This window comes from Rosa chinensis, chromosome 5 (genome assembly GCF_002994745.2).
Source record: "Rosa chinensis cultivar Old Blush chromosome 5, RchiOBHm-V2, whole genome shotgun sequence".
Taxonomy (NCBI): Eukaryota; Viridiplantae; Streptophyta; class Magnoliopsida; order Rosales; family Rosaceae; genus Rosa; species Rosa chinensis.
This window is the reverse complement of record NC_037092.1, coordinates 83,698,860-83,716,398: the sequence shown is the minus strand read 5'-3', so window position 1 is coordinate 83,716,398 and position 17,539 is coordinate 83,698,860. Positions and strand designations below refer to the sequence as shown.

General features: G+C 38.9%; 2 protein-coding genes across 2 annotated transcripts; one reads left to right on the top strand and one right to left on the bottom strand.

Moving 5' to 3' along the window:
• Positions 1 to 692: 692 nt before the first annotated feature.
• LOC112165441 (G-type lectin S-receptor-like serine/threonine-protein kinase LECRK2) lies at positions 693 to 9,432 on the bottom strand. The gene is made up of 2 exons (XM_024301945.2): positions 6,774 to 9,432; positions 693 to 716 (listed from the first exon to the last, which is right to left on the bottom strand). Exon 1 carries the CDS (start codon positions 9,281 to 9,283, stop codon positions 6,881 to 6,883), a length of 2,403 nt encoding a protein of 800 aa, XP_024157713.1. The 5' UTR covers positions 9,284 to 9,432; the 3' UTR covers positions 693 to 716; positions 6,774 to 6,880.
• A 736-nt stretch (positions 9,433 to 10,168) lies between these two features.
• Positions 10,169 to 10,848, top strand: LOC112165447 (histone H3.2). The gene has a single exon (XM_024301952.2). It carries the CDS (start codon positions 10,285 to 10,287, stop codon positions 10,693 to 10,695), a length of 411 nt encoding a protein of 136 aa, XP_024157720.1. The 5' UTR covers positions 10,169 to 10,284; the 3' UTR covers positions 10,696 to 10,848.
• The last annotated feature ends 6,691 nt before the right edge of the window (positions 10,849 to 17,539 follow it).

Sequence of the window (17,539 nt, the reverse complement as noted above, 5' to 3'; positions counted from 1 at the left end):
CTTTTTTTTGTTCAATACATGTGTGTATGAAGTTCAGTTTGTTATTCCTTTGATGTAGAACTGATGGCAGCAAGGAACGCAGAGTAGCTTGATCGTGAAAAAGATTTCCCAAGAGCTGCCAGCACCATTCGAACCATGGTGTGAAACCATGATTTGGCCACTAGCCACCAATCCTTCAAAGACCACCAGGAATTCACGCAGTCACCGTCGCCGCCATTTGAGAAGAAAACCGAAAACCGTGCAGCACCACGACCAAAGAAGAACCAAACCAAATAGATGAAACAACGCTTGTCCGACTGCGGCTACCTTACGCCAAGGTGGCAAGAAGCCGATGCCAAAATGGTAGGGCCACTGGACAAGCAGCCACCTAACCTCCGTAAAACTCAAACCCTTGAATGCCTTCTCAAAATCACTCCGTATTTTCCGAGTTTTTGATTAATGTGCTTTTCTAAACTGAAGTCTAAGTATGATGAATGTGAATTCATCAATTCGCTATCTATGATCTCCAAAGAGCTTGAGGATTCCTTGAGGAGTGAAACCGATAAGTTCATAGCAATTTATGAAAAATTCCACTGGGATGGATTAAAGCTTTAAAGCTCTATATCATATTTTCAATTGTTCCATCATCTGCACTTGACATTGTTCCTAAGTACTCAAATGAGTACTGGATATATTAAAACATAAGCTTGGTATTGGATAAAAAAATCACTACTTTTTATTGGAAATAGTGACAGTATGGTTGTGACAGTATGGTTGAGTATGGGGTTGAGTACGGTTGCATGGCAGTATGGAAGCAGTATGGCTGCAGTATGACTAGCACAACTTGATTACTCAACTTGTTTACTGATTGTACTTATCTAGCATGGTTCACTGATTTTGTACATTACCTTCTACTGTTCATATCTTACCTTAGTTGTTAATCTTAGTTGAGGGATTAGGTGATAGACTTTATATATATGTTGTATCCGTGTACTCTTTTATCAAGTAATACAAGATAACTTCACTTGTCTCTTGCTTGTTTTCTTTATGGTATCAGAGCAGGCATTCAAGGCCTGAGTCTGGTTTCTTCTTCTTCTTGGGAAGTTCCTAAGTTCACCAGTTTAAGATGGCTAGTAAATCAGGTTCTAAAGAGGATGAACCTCTTGCCAATTCTTCTGATATGGAGTCTAATCCAAATCAACGTCTTAGTTCTGTTTTGTTGAATGAGTTCAACTATCTGTCTTGGGCGAGAGCTGTTACACTTGCTCTTGGAGGAAGGTCCAAACTTGGTTATGTCAATGGAGTTATACAGAAGCCTAAAGATGACTCTCCTAATCTTGATTCTTGGCTGTGCAAGGATCAACTCGTCATGTCTTGGCTAATTAACTCCATGGAGAGCAGAATAGCAGAAATTTTTAGTTTTTCTGAGTCTTCTATGCATCTCTGGAATAATGTCAAAGAGATGTATGGAAATCAGAATAATGCTGCGCGAGTTTTTCAACTCAAAAGAGATATTGCTGATCTTCAACAGGAAGGTGTGCCCTTTGTTCAGCATCTTGGTAGTCTTACTAGTATGTGGAATGAGCTAGATGTTTATAGACCTCATACTACTGAGGCTAGTGTTTTGTTAAAAAGAGCTGAGGAGGACAAGATTTTTCAGCTTCTTGCAAGCTTAAGTTCATAATATGAAGATTTGAGAATCCATATTCTTATGAATATTGAGCTACCATCTTTCAACAATGTGTGTGCTACCATTCAAAGAGAAGAAGTTCGAAAAAAGGTGATGAATATGGAGTCCAAGACTAGTACATCTGAAACTAGAGCATATGCTTCTAATCACAGGCAAGCTAAAGCGAAAGTGTACAAAGGCAAGAGACCTGACTTGAAATGCAGCTACTGTGAAGGAGTTGGACATGTCAGGGATAGATGTTGGGTTCTTCATCCTGAACAGAAGCCAAGGGTTTTGAAGGAAGGCAAAGGTGCTCAAAAGAGTTGGAATCCACCAAAGGCAAACCTGACAGCAACTCCTACTGAGTGTAGGCTAAACTTCACCACCAATCCCACTACTTTAATCAATGAATTTGCTGCTTATCTCAGCAAGAAGCAGATGCATGGTGGAAGTGAAGAACCAAACATTCCTAGGATTGAAGGCCACACTGCACTCCTTGGAAAATTTGCTGGATTTCTTGCAGAAACTGATTGTGTTCCAAATGAAGAAGCTTCAGGTACTCTAAAGTCCTTCTCTACTGCTCTAAGTGTTTGTGCTATGGATGGTTATTGGATTATAGACTCAGGAGCTACGGACCACATGACAAATAAAATTACAAATCTGCATGAGTTTGAAAAAATGTCTATTCCTTCTGAAGTATCTGTAGCAAATGGCAAAGGTGTCTCAGTTTTAGGAAAGGGAAAAATCAAATTACTCTCCAATCTTGTTGAGTCAGTTGCTCTCTATGTTCCTTCTTTTCCTTTTCAGCTCTTATCTGTTGGAAGAATTATAAACACATTAAAATGTCTTGTCATCTTCTCTTCCTATAATGTCATCTTTCAGGATCATATCACTAAGAAGACGATTGGTGAGGGTTTCTTTTTGAATGGTCTCTATTATCTGCCCAAGAATTCTTTTGTTTCCAAAGCATTCCAAGTCAGTTCAAGATCAGCACAAGAGCATCTTTTGTGGCATCAATGCTTGGCTCATCCTTCAGAGAAAGTGTTGTCTTTTTTGTTTCCAAATTTGTGCAAAGCAGACAATCAATATGATGTATGTCATCTGTCAAAATCCTCTAGGTTGCCTTTTACTTCCTCTTTTTCTAGAGCTAGTAATCCTTTTGAAATCATCCATTCATACATTTGGGCTCCAGTTCTTGAATCCTATGATGGATTTAAGTATTTTGTAACATTTGTAGATGATTTTACGAGGATTACTTGGTTGTATCTATTGAAATTCAAAAGTGAAGTTGTGAATGTTTTTAAGGATTTTCATAAACTTGTCAACACTCAATTTTCTTCATCCATTCATGTGTTAAGATCCGATAATGGCTTTGAGTATATGTCCAATAATATGTCACACTACTTGAGCACACAAGGCATTGTGCATCAAACTAGCTGTGTTGGTACACCTCAACAGAATGGGGTTGCTGAGAGAAAGAATCGAGACCTTCTTGAAAAAACAAGAGCACTTATGTTTCAAATGATTGTTCCAAAAAAATTTTGGTCTCAAGGTGTTCTCACTGCCACATATCTCATTCACAGACTCCCTAGTAGAGTGCTTGGTTTCAAATCACCTGTTGAAGTGTTGAAAGGGAGAAAAATTGATCTGTCTCACTTGAAGGTTTTTGGCTGCACATGCTTCGTTCATATTCAAGCTCATCAATGTGATAAACTTGATCTTAGAGCTGATAAGCAAGGACTGAAAAATCGAAAAAATCGGCGAAATTTCGCAGAAAATTTCGTTTTTTTTTAGGCCCGATATATCCATAGCATACCATGACAATTTCGGTCGAAATTTTCAATATTTCCCGATATTTCCGATATTTCCCGAAATTTTCTATATTTCCCAAAATTTCCCCATACATTCCATCTCCACTAACAATTCTCACATCCAAAGTCAATCTCCGTGGGCCCAACACATGTGGTGGATGAGTAGTTGGCATAAAATTCAATCCAAAAAACTAACAACAACACCAATGATCGAACCTTGGTCATCCCACTACCCTTTGAGAGAGTTTGCTAACTCTGCTGCACAAACCTTTATGTATTAATTACAACATTCTAATATATATTCATTTGCCTACGAATTTGAAAACTTAGATACACGTCCAATCAATAACTAACTTGAAACACTTAATTTCTATATTGAATTTTTTTTTTACTAAATATTCAAATATTTTACAACAACATTTCAAATTATAACTTCTATAAATAGTTTAAAATAATCTTCATACCTTGCACCAAATAATCTTCATACCTTGTACCTCATAGGTCTTCTATGTGGTTCTAAGTTACTCATGTAATTCAAGGTGTAATGTATGATATGTACAAAAAATGTATATAAGGCATGATGGCTTAGCCTCCCATTGGGTTTCCAGCCATAAAAAAAAAATTAGATGTTTATTTCAAAAAATGTCAGAGTTATCGGCGATTCAGCATTTACCGTTTCATCTGAAATTATTACAAATTACTATATAACAAGGTTTATTCAAGGTTTTCTTTCTATATATAGTAGACAATTGATAAAATCTAAAAGTTTCACTTAAAATTTCCATGTTTTTCTTCAAATTTCCATCATTTTTCTTGATTATTTACCGAAATCGATATATCCTCGATATTTCCGTCGAAATTTCCGTTTTTTGGACCATCGATATTTCCTCGAAACTTGATATTTTGGTCCTTGCTGATAAGTGTGTTTTCCTAGGATATTCATCTACTCAAAAGGGTTATAAATGTTATAATTATGCTACCAGGAAACTAATTGTTTCCAGGGATCGATGTGAGATTTGACTAAGATACTCCTTATTTCACTAGAAAATCATGTGATTCTGGTCAAGGGGAGTTTCTCTCTGATTTGTTTCCAAGCCCTAACCTTCCTGTTGATGAGGATTGCAGTTTGTTTCTTAAACCTGACATCTCAGTGCAAGAAGCTCCAACAGTAGTCACTGATGCAGAAACTAGTATGCAAGAAGATCAGGAAGTTCCAGATGTAACCTCTGATATAGAAACTGATACTCAACCAGTTGTTGAAGCTTCTTCTCCACCTGAAGTTGTTCTTCGTAGAAATCCATTGGTTTCACCTCCTGTAGTTGTTCTTCGAAGGAACTCTCCACGAGATCGAGGTCTTCCATCCAAGCTAAGTGATTACAAAACTTACACTGCAAGGTATCCAATGACAAACTTCATATCCTATAAGAAATTCTCTTCAGCTCATTCTGCTTTTCTAAATGTTCTTGATGGTACTCATGAACCTCAAAGCTTTGAGGAAGCTAATCACCTTGATGTATGGAAGAAAGCTATGGCAGATGAACTTCAAGCTCTCCATGACAATAATACATGGAGTGTTGTTCGAATTCTTAAAGGAAAGAAGGCTGTTGGTAGTCGTTGGGTTTACAAAACAAAGCTTCATTCTGATGGATATGTGGAAAGATATAAGGCTCATTTAGTAGCTCGTGGTTTTACTCAAACATATGGAGTAGACTACAAGGAGACTTTTGCTCTTGTTGCTAAAATGAGTACAGTAAGAGTTTTATTATCAGTTGCAGTTAACCATTCTTGGCCATTGTACCAGATGGATGTAAAAAACGCCTTTTTACATGGAGATCTTGAAGAGGAGGTTTATATGAAGCTACCTCCTGGTCATCCTCAATCTCATGATCCTGAAATAGTATGCAAGCTGCATAAGTCCATCTATGGTTTAAAGCAATCTCCTCGTGCCTGGTATGCTAAACTCAGTTCAGTACTTTAGGAAGTTGGTTTTCACAGAAGCAATGCAGATTCTTCGTTGTTTGTTCGGATAGGTTCAACCAGTAAGCTTGTGGTGCTCATCTATGTTGATGATTTGATAGTGACTGGTGACAATGTTGAGGAGATTCAGTCTCTCAAGCAATCTCTTCGAAACAAGTTTGCTATTAAGGATTTGGGAATTCTCAAGTATTTTATTGGCATAGAGATGGCTACTTCTCATAAAGGCCTCTTTCTCAATCAGAGAAAGTACATACTTGATCTGTTGCAAGATGCATATATGGAAGATTGCAAACCAGCTCGCACTCCTCTTGACAGCAAGCTGCAACTTAATGCATCAAGTGAACCATTCTTAAATCTAACCTCCTATCAACGGTTAGTTGGTAAGCTTATCTATCTCACAATCACTCGACCTGACATTTCTTATGCTGTAAGCATTGTCAGTCAATTCATGCATGCTCCAACTTTAGCTCATCTTCACATTGTGAAGAGAATTCTTCGTTATCTCAAAAGTTATGTTGGAAGAGGTATTTTGATGAAAAATAATGGAAACACTCACATAATGGGCTACACTGATGCTGATTGGGCAGGCAATTCTCTTGATCGAAAATCCACAACTGGTTTCTGTACATTTGTTGGTGGAAATTTGGTTACTTGGAAGAGCAAGAAACAAACCGTTGTTGCTTGTTCTAGTGCAGAAGCTGAATATAGAGCTATGGCTTCCACTGCATGTGAGCTTATTTGGTTAAAAGGTCTTCTATCTAATTTGGGATTTCCAAGCTATCAACCAATGTCACTCTTCTGTGACAATCAAGCTACAATGCATATTGCCTCTAATCCGGTATTTCATGAAAGAACCAAACACATTGAGGTTGATTGCCATTACATTCGAGCTCAAGTTCAATCCAAGGTCATTGATACACATTACACTCGAAGTCATGATCAATTGGCTGATATTTTTACCAAATCTCTCCCAATTGCTCAGTTTCTCAGAATTTTGGGCAAGCTTGGCTCAATGAATCCTCTTGATCCAGCTTGAGGGGGAGTATTGGAAATAGTGACAGTATGGTTGTGACAGTATGGTTGAGTATGGTTGCATGGCAGTATGGAAGCAGCATGGCTGCAGTATGACTAGCACAACTTGATTACTCAACTTGTTTACTGATTGTACTTATCTAGCATGGTTCACTGATTTTGTACATTACCTTCTACTGTTCATATCTTACCTTAGTTGTTAATCTTAGTTGAGGGATTAGGTGATAGACTTTATATATATGTTGTATCCGTGTACGCTTTTATCAAGTAATACAAGATAACTTCACTTGTCTCTTGCTTGTTTTCTTTACATTAAGAAATCTTAAACAGTAGTAATCCTAAAATTATTATACATGCATTGCCAAACATAATTGTGATAATTTGAATCGATCACAAATTAATGTGCAAGGTCTTAAAGTATGGAACTTATGTAAGAAGATGGATCTGGTGGTTTTGAGACTTCAACAGTTCCTTCAAGCATATGAATGGTTTTCTTCATGGTAGGTCTGAGTGATGGATCTTCCTGAATGCACCACATTGCGATCATCACGTACTTCTCCATCATCTTGATGTCTTCAATTGCTTCATCATTTTTCTCCAACAACAGATGTAATTTCTTTTGCTTATAGCAGTCATATGCCCAATCAGCAAGTATTATTTGATCTCCATCTTCTGCTTCTTCATCGAATTTCTTCCTGCAGCAAATGATCTCTAACAACAAAATACCAAAGCTGTAGACATCCACCTTTGCTGTGATAGGTAAGTTCTTGAACCATTCGGGTGCCACATACCCTTTTGTTCCCCTAATACCTGTAATAGTTAAAGTCTGGTCCAGTCTCAAAAGCTTGGCTAATCCAAAATCAGAGATCCTTGCTGTGAATGAGTCGTCTAGAAGAATGTTTTGAGGCTTTATGTCGCAATGTACAATTTGGCAGCTGCACTCGTCATGCAAATACAAGAGCCCTCTGGCAGTCCCCAATGCAATTTGCCTTCTTTGGTACCAATTTGGCCTTGTCTCTCCGAAAAGGAAGCTTGCTAGAGTACCGTTGCTCATAAACTCATACACAAGAACTCGGTGCTGCCCCTCGTTGCAAAATCCAAGTAGTTGGACTAAATTCCTGTGATTTGTTCTTCCAATTGCTCTCACTTCAGCATTGAATTCCAAATCATTTTCTCTAACCTTCGCGTCTAAAATTTTGACAGCAACACATTTTCCCTTGTCACATGCTAAAACTCCTTTGAAAACTGTCGCAGAAGCACCGCGGCCTAGTTCTTCCTTGAACTCATTCGTAGCTTCTTTTAGCTCCTCGTAAGTGAAATACTTCAAGTTCATGCCCTGGTAATTAGGAGGAACCGGCACAGCTTTTCTAGAATACATTCGAGAAACAACCACATATGTGATCAGAGGTAAGATGAAGTTCAGAATCCCCGAGCTACTAAGGAGCACTGATCCAATAATGATCAAAGTTAAATCATCTTTCTTTTTTGAATTGGCTCCTCCATCTTTTAAAGTAGAATTGTCTTTCCTTATTTTGACAAGAGCTTTCGTCCCACTAAGAGTAGGATCAATCATCCCATTCGAAAAAGGGAGTCCCTTCTTAAAACAGTCTCCGGCAGTATTGAAAATGGCAACATCACAAAAGCAATCCTCTAGGCAATTCTGTCTGCACCAATCCTCAGACACCACTTTAAAATGCTCATAATCATCACCAGGCATATTAGTGTTTAGCATCTCTTGAAAGTCAAAATCATCCTCCGGTGATGGGGCATCTCTAGCGCTGCAGCTTTGTGGAACAAAGTCCTGTTTGCATCCTTTGAGCACATCATTTGGATCAATAGGACTGTAACCATTTGGACATTGACAAGTTGGTTGTCCTGGATCAGTAAGCCTACATAAGCTGTTGAAACCGCACGCACCGCCTCCTACCTCTGCGGTAATTGACCTGCAGATATTTGGTGGTATGAAAGAGGAAGTAGACCATCTTTCCTCGCTTGAGCCGCTGCTTTTAGGGTAAACATAGTGCCTCAAAACTCCATCATAGTCGAGTGTTGCTCGCTGGTAGAAATCTTGCGTTGCAATGGGCTTGCCTGATACTGTATTAAGTATGGTCCCATTGTCGGATGTAAGGTAAATAAGGCCAGACTGATTGAAGATGACTTGAAATCCAATTTCAGTATTGATTGTATTGGTTGACCAATATGCGAAATTGGGAGAATCTTGAGGGAAATTTGTTGTGTAAAGCACGAGATTTCCATCAGGTTGTAGTGAAAACAAGAATCTACCTGTCGAATAATTTGTCATTGTGTAGCAAGCACGGAGTATGAAATTTTGTTGTAGAATCTGTGTGGGAAGCATTGTGTCAGTTGGGTGATCAAAACTCTCCCACAAGTAGGTGGAGTTTCGGTTCGCCAGCACAAAATTTCCAGTGTCGAGCATAGCTGCATGGGAAACTTCGGTACTAAAAGAATCGGCATCCCATATTTGAATGCCCTCTGCATCATTGAGCACAAATTGGCCACCACTGGTGAGCTCAACTTTTGATCCTTGTGGCACAAGACTGTCCCTATTGGCTGACCACACGATTGTTTTCTGTGGTATTTTATCGAACCAGATGGCTAGTAAGAAACCATCTTTCTCAATCTGTCGAAAACCAAAAGCAAACTCACCAGTTGGGGATGACCAGGATGAGTTATCGTTGTTTTGTGCGGTGAGGGATGAGCCTAAAGATATGTTTTTTGAAGTTTGAGCCATGGTGGAACAAGGAAGAAGCGCGAGAACGATGAAGCAAAGAAGGTATAGAAGATCAAAAGCCATTTACACACAGAGAGGAGAGAAGCTAGAGGAAGAAGCAAGTACTTGGCTACGTACAGATTGATAGAACCAGTGTATGTTTAAACTCTTGAATAGGCAATCCCATATCTGGTATAGGTTGACAAATCCTCTTAAATTAATCCTCTTAAACTTTTCATCAGTTTCTAGCTAATTGAATTCATCCTGGTAAGGCTCTACCTGGTCATCATCAGCAATGAGCTCATCAATGATTAAATTAATAGGTTAGCGTTCAAGTTTACACTGGGCATGCTTTACCAATAATCCAAAATGCTTTGTGGTTAAGAAGTCTTTTTCTTGTATATAATACACTTCTTGGAAGCTGCATTCTTTGAATTAGTCCTGCAAGCTTTAATTGGTGACTAGGTGTATTCAGCATTTGAAGACACTTGTCTTAAAAAAATAAAGAGTCTCAATCACTGCATATGGACTAATTCACAGCGGGTTGCTAGATGCTTATCCGCTAAAAAAAAATGAAAACAACTACACTCGAAAATCCACCGCCCGTCCTCTTTTTTTAGGCCTCAATCTCTTAATTTTTTTTGCCTCTATCTTTAGAATTTTGCATTTTGGGTCTTTTATGATAACCATAAAGCATTCCTTTCGGGTTTATCGCACAAACATTTGGGCCTAAACATATTTAAGACCTCATAATCTCATATAAAAACCAAGAGTGGTTCGCGGGAACCAAACTCTTTCAAAATCTACAACTTATAAAACTCCCCGCACTTTAACACAAAGCAATCCCATTCGCCAGTTCCAGAGCACGCAGATCGCAATCCATATAGTTCAGAATAAAAACAAATCTGAACCATCAAGACTAACACAAAACCAGATCAACGCTTCATATTCACTATTCCCCCCCCCCGCGCAAAAAAAAAAATTCAAACCTCCCGCTTCTCCCCTTATAAATACAAAATTGAAATTCCAATCCCCAAAGCCTAAATTCCCAAAACCCTAACCCCAAATTCCTCTTCTTCTTCACAATGGCTCGTACCAAGCAGACCGCTCGCAAGTCCACCGGAGGAAAGGCGCCTAGGAAACAGCTGGCGACCAAGGCGGCCCGGAAGTCGGCTCCGGCGACCGGAGGAGTGAAGAAGCCTCACCGGTTCAGGCCGGGAACGGTGGCGCTGAGAGAGATCAGGAAGTACCAGAAGAGCACGGAGCTTCTGATCCGCAAGCTTCCGTTCCAGAGGCTTGTGAGGGAGATTGCTCAGGATTTCAAGACTGATCTTCGATTCCAGAGTAGCGCCGTGGCGGCGCTTCAGGAGGCGGCGGAGGCGTATCTGGTGGGGCTTTTTGAGGATACGAATCTCTGCGCTATTCATGCTAAGAGGGTTACTATTATGCCCAAGGATATTCAGCTTGCGAGGAGAATCAGAGGTGAGAGGGCTTAGAAAAACTCAGATTGATCCACTCTGCTTTTGGTGTAGATTTGGTTTTTTTGCTTTTTTAGATTGAGAAATCTGGTTTTGAAGAATCATGAAGTAGCTCTGTTTGTATATCTTTTTTGAGATCTCAATGAAATTGGTTTTGGGGAGATGATGTTGCCCTCTATGTGTTTGTGAAAATGATTCTCTCAATTGAATGGTACATTTGGTTTCGACTATCTGCAAATGCATACTAAACTAAGAACTTGGTGCTCACAATTGAGCGCTATAGTATAATGTTGACAGAATTGAAAGTTGAAACTGGTTAAATGCAAATGGTCATGGTGTTTCTGTGATATAAGGGATTCTATCGCAAAGTGCATACATTATTTTTTCTCTTGGTGAACAAAACATGTGGAATATACATTGAAAACTCTTAAGAAACAATGTTTTGTACTGGACAATTGATGTATCAGACATATAGGTTGATAGACATGACTATGTTGGCGGTTTTGACCCTTGATGAAGAAACACAAGTTTTACTTACTTGAGTTTGTAAATGAGGATGGATCTGGCGGAGATGAGACTTCGACAATTCCTTCAAGCATCAGTATGACGTTCTTCATGGTGGGTCTCAGTGTTGGATCCACTTGAATGCACCACAATGCGATCATCACATATTTCTCCACATTTGTGATGTCGTTCATCACCTCATGATCGTTCTCTACTAACAGATGCAATTTCATTTGGTTGTAGCATTCATAGGCCCAGTCAGCTAGTATCATTTGATCTTAATTCTCAGCATGTTCTTCAAAATGATTTCTGCAGCAAATAATCTCTAATGACAAAATGCCATAGCTGTAAACATCGACCCTCACCGTGATAGGTATGTTTTTGAACCATTCGGGGCTACATACCCTCTTGTTCCCCTGATTCTGTTGTGGTTGGAGTCTGGTCCGTTCTCAAAAGCTCGGCTAATCCAAAGTTGGAGATTCTTGCTGTGAAGGAGTCATCTAGAAGAATGTTTTGAGGCTTAATGTCGCAATGTACGATTTGGCTGCTGCACTCATGCAAATAAAAGAGCCCCTCAGAAACTCCTAATGCAATTTGGCTTCTGCTATTCCAGTTTGGCCTTGACTCTCCAAAGAGGAAGCTCGCTAGAGAGCCATTGCTCATAAACTCTAGTACAAGAAGCTGGTGTTGTACCTCATTGCAGAAGCCTATTAGTTTAACTAAATTTCTGTGTTTTGTTCTCGCAATGCACACGCTTCAGCTTTGAATTCAAACTCATTTTCTCCAGCCATAGTGGTCAATTTTCTTCAGCAATACATTTCACTTCATCAAATGCTAAAACTCCTTTAGAAACAGTTGCAGAAGCACCCCGGCCTATTTCTTCCTTGAATCCATTGTAGCTTCCTCTAACTCCTCATAATTGAAACATTTCAGATTCACTTCTTCAAAGGATGGGAAAGATTGACTCACCTTTCCTTTTCAAGAATAAATACGAGAAACAACCATATAGGTTATGAATGGTAAGAGGAAGCTCAGTATTGGAAGTATGGTTGCAGTATGGCTACTCCTATTCACTGTCATTAGCCTTACTTTTCACTGTTGATAGCTTACCTTAGTTGTTAGAGTAGTTTAGCTAAGTTATGGGTGGGTTGTCCCTTAAATTAAGAATCATCTTTTCTGTTTCTTTTTCTCTTCTCTGTGTATATATAGTCTAAGCTTGTATTCAGTTTAATCAATGAAGTAAAATCAGAAAACCTTCCACATTGTTTCTGTCTTGTTTTCTTCATGGTATCAGAGCAGGCATTCAAGGCCTGAGTTTGTTTTTCCTTTCTTGTGTAGTTCTTGAGTTCACCAGCTTAAGATGGTTGGGAAATCTGGTTCTAAAGATGATGAGCCTCTTTCAAATTCTTCCGAGGTGGAGTCTAATCCAAACCAACGTCTTAGCTCTGTTTTGTTGAATGAATTCAACTATCTTTCTAGGGCTAGAGCTATTACACTTGCTCTTGGAGGAAGGTCTAAGCTTGGCTATGTCAATGGAGTTATACAGAAGCCTAAAGTTGACTCTCCTACATTTGATTCTTGGTTGTGCAAGGATCAACTCGTCATGTCTTGGCTAATCAACTCCATGGAGAGCAGAATAGAAGAAATTTTCAGTTTTTTTGAGTCCTCTATGCATCTCTGGAATCATGTCAAAGAGATGTATGGAAATCAGAATAATGCTGCTCCAGTTTTTCAACTCAAACGAGATATTGCTGATCTTCAACAAGAAGGTAAGCCCTTTGTTCAGCATCTTGGTAGCCTTACAAGTATGTGGAATGAACTAGATGTTTATAGACCTCATACTACTGAGACTAGTGTTTTGTTAAGAAGAGTTGAGGATGACAAGATTTTTCAGCTCCTTGCAAGCTTAAGTTCAGAATATGAAGATTTGAGAAGTCATATTCTTATGAATACTGAGCTTCCATCTTTCAACAATGTGTGTGCCACCATTCAAAGAGAAGAAGTTCGAAAAAAGGTGATGAATATGGAGACCAAGACAAGTGCATCTGAAACTAGAGCTTATGCTTCTAATCACAGGCAAGCTGAAGCTAAAGTGTACAAAGGCAGGAAACCTAACTTGAAATGCAGTTACTGTGAGGGTGTTGGACATGTCAGGGATAGATGTTGGGTTCTTTATCCTGAGCAAAAGCCAAAGTTTCTAAAGGAAGGCAAAAGCTCTCAAAAAGGCTGGAATTCACCAAAAGCAAATCTGGCAGCAGCTTCTTCTACTCATTCTGAGGGTATGCTGAACTTCACCTCTAATCCCTACTCTAATCAATGAATTTATGGCCCATCTCAGCAAGAAGCAGATGCATGGTGGAAGTGAAGAAACTGCTATGGCTGGGATTGAAGGTCACACTGCACTCCTTGGGAAGTTTGCTGGTTTTCTTGCTGAAACTGACTGTGTCTCTCATGAAGAAGTTTCAGGTATTCTAAAATCCTTCTCAACTACTCTCAATGTTTGTTCTATGGATGACTATTGGATTATAGACTCAGGAGCTATGGATCACATGAAAAATAAGCTCGAAAATTTGCATGATTTTGAAAAATTGTCCATCCCTTCTAAAGTTTCAGTAGCAAATGGCAAAGGAGTTTCTGTTTTGGGAAAGGGAAAACTAAAACTACTTTCTGGTTTCATTAAGTCAGTTGCGCTTTATGTTCCTTCCTTTCCTTTTCAACTTCTATCCGTTGGAAAAATTATACATACCTTAAAATGCCTTGTCATTTTCTCTCCTTATAATGTTATATTTCAGGATCTCATCACCAAGAAGAAGATTGGTGAAGGTTTCTTCTTGAATGGACTTTATTATCTGTCAAAAAACTCTTTTGTCTCCAAGGCTTGTCAAGCTAGTTCAAGTTTAGCACAAGATCATCACCTGTGGCATCAACGTTTGGCTCATCCTTCTGAGAAAGTGTTGTCTTTTTTGTTCCCAAATATGTGCAAGGCAACTAATCAATGTGAAGTCTGCCATTTATCAAAATCCTCTAGATTGCCATTTACTTCTTCCTTGTCTAGGGCTAGTAATCCTTTTGAAATCATGCATTCAGACATTTGGGGTCCAGTTCTTGAATCCTATGATGGATTTAAGTATTTTGTAACCTTTGTAGATGATTTTATGAGGATTACTTGGTTGTATCTTTTGAAACTAAAAAGTGAAGTTGTGGATGTTTTTAAGGATTTTCATAAACTTGTCACCACTCAATTTTCATCATCTATTCATATTTTACGATCCGATAATGGTTCTGAGTATATGTCCAATAATATGTCACAATACTTGAGCACACAAGGCATTGTGCACCAAACAAGCTGTGTTGGTACTCCTCAACAAAATGGGATTGCCGAAAGAAAAAATCGAGACCTTCTTAAAAAGACCAGAGCTCTTATGTTTCAAATGAATGTTCCAAAAAAAATTTGGTCTCAAGGTGTTCTCACTGCCACATATCTCATCAACAGACTTCCTAGTAGAGTACTTGGTTTCAAATCTCCTCTTGAAGTGTTGAAAGAAAGAAAGATTGATCTATCTCACTTAAAGGTCTTTGGCTGCACTTGCTTTGTTCATATTCAAGCTCATCAACGTGATAAACTTGATCCTAGAGCCAATAAGTGTGTTTTTCTAGGATACTCATCCACTCAAAAGGGGTATGAATGCTACAACTATGCTACTAGGAAGCTTATTGTTTCTAGGGATGTGAGATTTGATGAAGTAACTCCCTATTTCACTAAGAAACTATGTGCTACTGGTCAGGGGGAATTTCTATTTGATCCATTTCCAAGTCCTAATCTTCCTGTTAATGAGGAGTGCAACTTGCCTGTCAATCCTGATGTCAATTCTGATCTTCCTATTGATGAGGATTGCCACTCATCTATCAATCCTGATAGCCCAGTTCAAGAAATTCCAGCTGTAATCTCTGATGCAGAAATTGATATGCAGTCTATGGTTGAGCCTTCCTCTCCACCAGCAGTTATTCTTCAAAGAAACCCTTTGGTATCTCCACCTGCAGTTGTTCTTCGCAGAAATCCTCCACGACAACGAGATCCTCTGTCAAAGCTCAATGACTATAAAACCTATACTGCAAGGTATCCGATGACACACTTTATATTTTATAAGAATTTTTCTTCTGCTCATTCTGCGTTTCTAAGTGCACTTGATTGTACTCATGAACCTCAAAGTTTTGAGGAAGTTAATCTGCTTGATGTGTGGAAGCAAGCTATGGCAGATGAACTTCAAGCACTTCATGACAATAATACATGGAGTGTTGTTCGAATTCCTAAAGGGAAGAAGGTTATAGGCAGTCGTTGGGTTTACAAAACGAAGATTCATTCGGATGGTTCTGTGGAGAGACATAAGGCTCACTTGGTAGCTCGTGGTTTTACTCAAACATATGGAGTAGACTACAAGGAGAATTTTGCTCCTGTTGCTAAAATGAGTACAGTGAGAGTTTTGTTATCAGTTGCAGTCAATCATGCTTGGCCTCTATATCAAATGGATGTAAAAAATTCTTTTTTACATGGTGATCTTGAAGAAGAGGTTTACATGAAGTTGCCTCCCGGTCATCCTCAATCTCATGATCCAGAGATAGTTTGCAAGCTTCACAAGTCTATTTATGGGTTAAAGCAATCTCCTTGTGCTTGGTATGCCAAGCTCAGTTCAGTACTTGAGGAAGTTGGTTTTCAAAGAAGCAATGCAGATTCTTCTTTGTTTGTCCGGATTGGTTCAACAAGTAAGCTTGTGGTGCTCATCTATGTTGATGATTTAATTGTGACAGGTGACAATGTTGAAGAGATTAATACTCTCAAGCAATCCTTGTGAAATAAGTTTGCTTTGAAAGATTTGGGCATTCTGAAATATTTTCTTGGTATAGAAGTGGCCACTTCTCAGAAAGGCCTTTTTCTAAACTAAAGAAAATACGTTCTTGATCTTTTACAAGATACTGATCTGCAGGATTGCAAGCCAGCTTGCACTCCTCTTGACAGCAAGCTCCAATTTGATGTACAAGGTGAGCCTCTCCTAAATGTGAGCTATTATTAAAGGCTGGTAGGTAAGCTTATTTATCTTACCGTTACTCGTCCAGATATAGCTTATGCAGTAAGCATTGTTAGTCAGTTCATGCATTCTCCCACTTTGGCTCATCTTCACATTATTAAACGAATTCTTTGTTATCTCAAAGGCTCTGCTAGAAGAGGTGTTTTGATTAAAAACAATGGTAACACTCAAATCATGGGTTACATAGATGCTGATTGGGCAGGGAACTGATCTCTTGATAGTAAATCAACTACCGGTTTCTGCACATTTGTTGGTGGTAACTTAGTTACCTGGAAAAGCAAGAAGCAGACAGTTGTTGCTCGCTCAAGTGCAGAGGCTGAGTATAGAGCTATGGCTGCCACTGCTTGTGAGCTCATTTGGTTAAAAGGTCTCCTATTCGATTTGGGGTTTCCTAGTAATCAACCAAAGTCCCTTTTTTGTGATAATCAAGCTGCAATGCATATTGCTTCTAATCCAGTTTTTCATGAAAGAACCAAGCACATAGAAGTTGATTGTCACTACATTCGAGCTCAAGTCCAATCCAAGATCATTGATACTCACTACACCCGAAGCCATGATCAGTTAGCTGATATTTTCACCAAATCCCTTCCTACTGCTTAGTTTCACAGAATTTTGGGCAAGCTTGGATAGATGAATCTCCTTGATCCAGCTTGAGGGGGAGTATTGGAAGTATGGTTGCAGTATGGCTACTCCTATTCACTATCATTAGCCTTACTTTTCACTATTGATAGCTTACCTTAGTTGTTAGAGTAGTTTAGCTAAGTTATGGGTGGGTTGTCCCTTAAATTAAGGGTCAGCTTTTCTGTTTCTTTTTCTCTTCTCTGTGTATATATAGTCTAAGCTTGTATTCAGTTTAATCAATGAAGTAAAATCAGAAAACCTTCCACATTGTTTCTGTCTTGTTTTCTTCACTCAAGAAAACCAAGCTACACAGGAGAATTGTTCCGATGAGGATCAAAGTTGCATACTTATGCTTCCTTTTCATTTTGGTGCCCCCAGGTATCGAAGCAGAATTGTTTTTCCTTATTTTGATCATAGCTTTTCCACTAACACTGGGATCCGTCCTCCCATTCAAAAGAGGGATTCTCTGCTTCCAACAACCATTGTTTTTGTAGTAGAAAACATCACAGACACAATCACCAAGACAAAACGTGGAGTTCCTTTAGTTTCATGGAAGTCTTGTTGTGCTTCAGTAGATGAAGGAGGGTTGGGGCTCAGGCAACTAGTTCTGCTTAATCAATCTCTACTTCTAAAAAGGTGTTGGGAAATATATT

What these genes read in the sequence shown, in the direction of transcription:
- LOC112165441 (XM_024301945.2), bottom strand. Translation starts at nt 9,283, where the DNA reads ATGGCTTTTGATCTTCTATACCTTCTTTGCTTCATCGTTCTCGCGCTT.
- LOC112165447 (XM_024301952.2), top strand. Translation starts at nt 10,285, where the DNA reads ATGGCTCGTACCAAGCAGACCGCTCGCAAGTCCACCGGAGGAAAGGCG.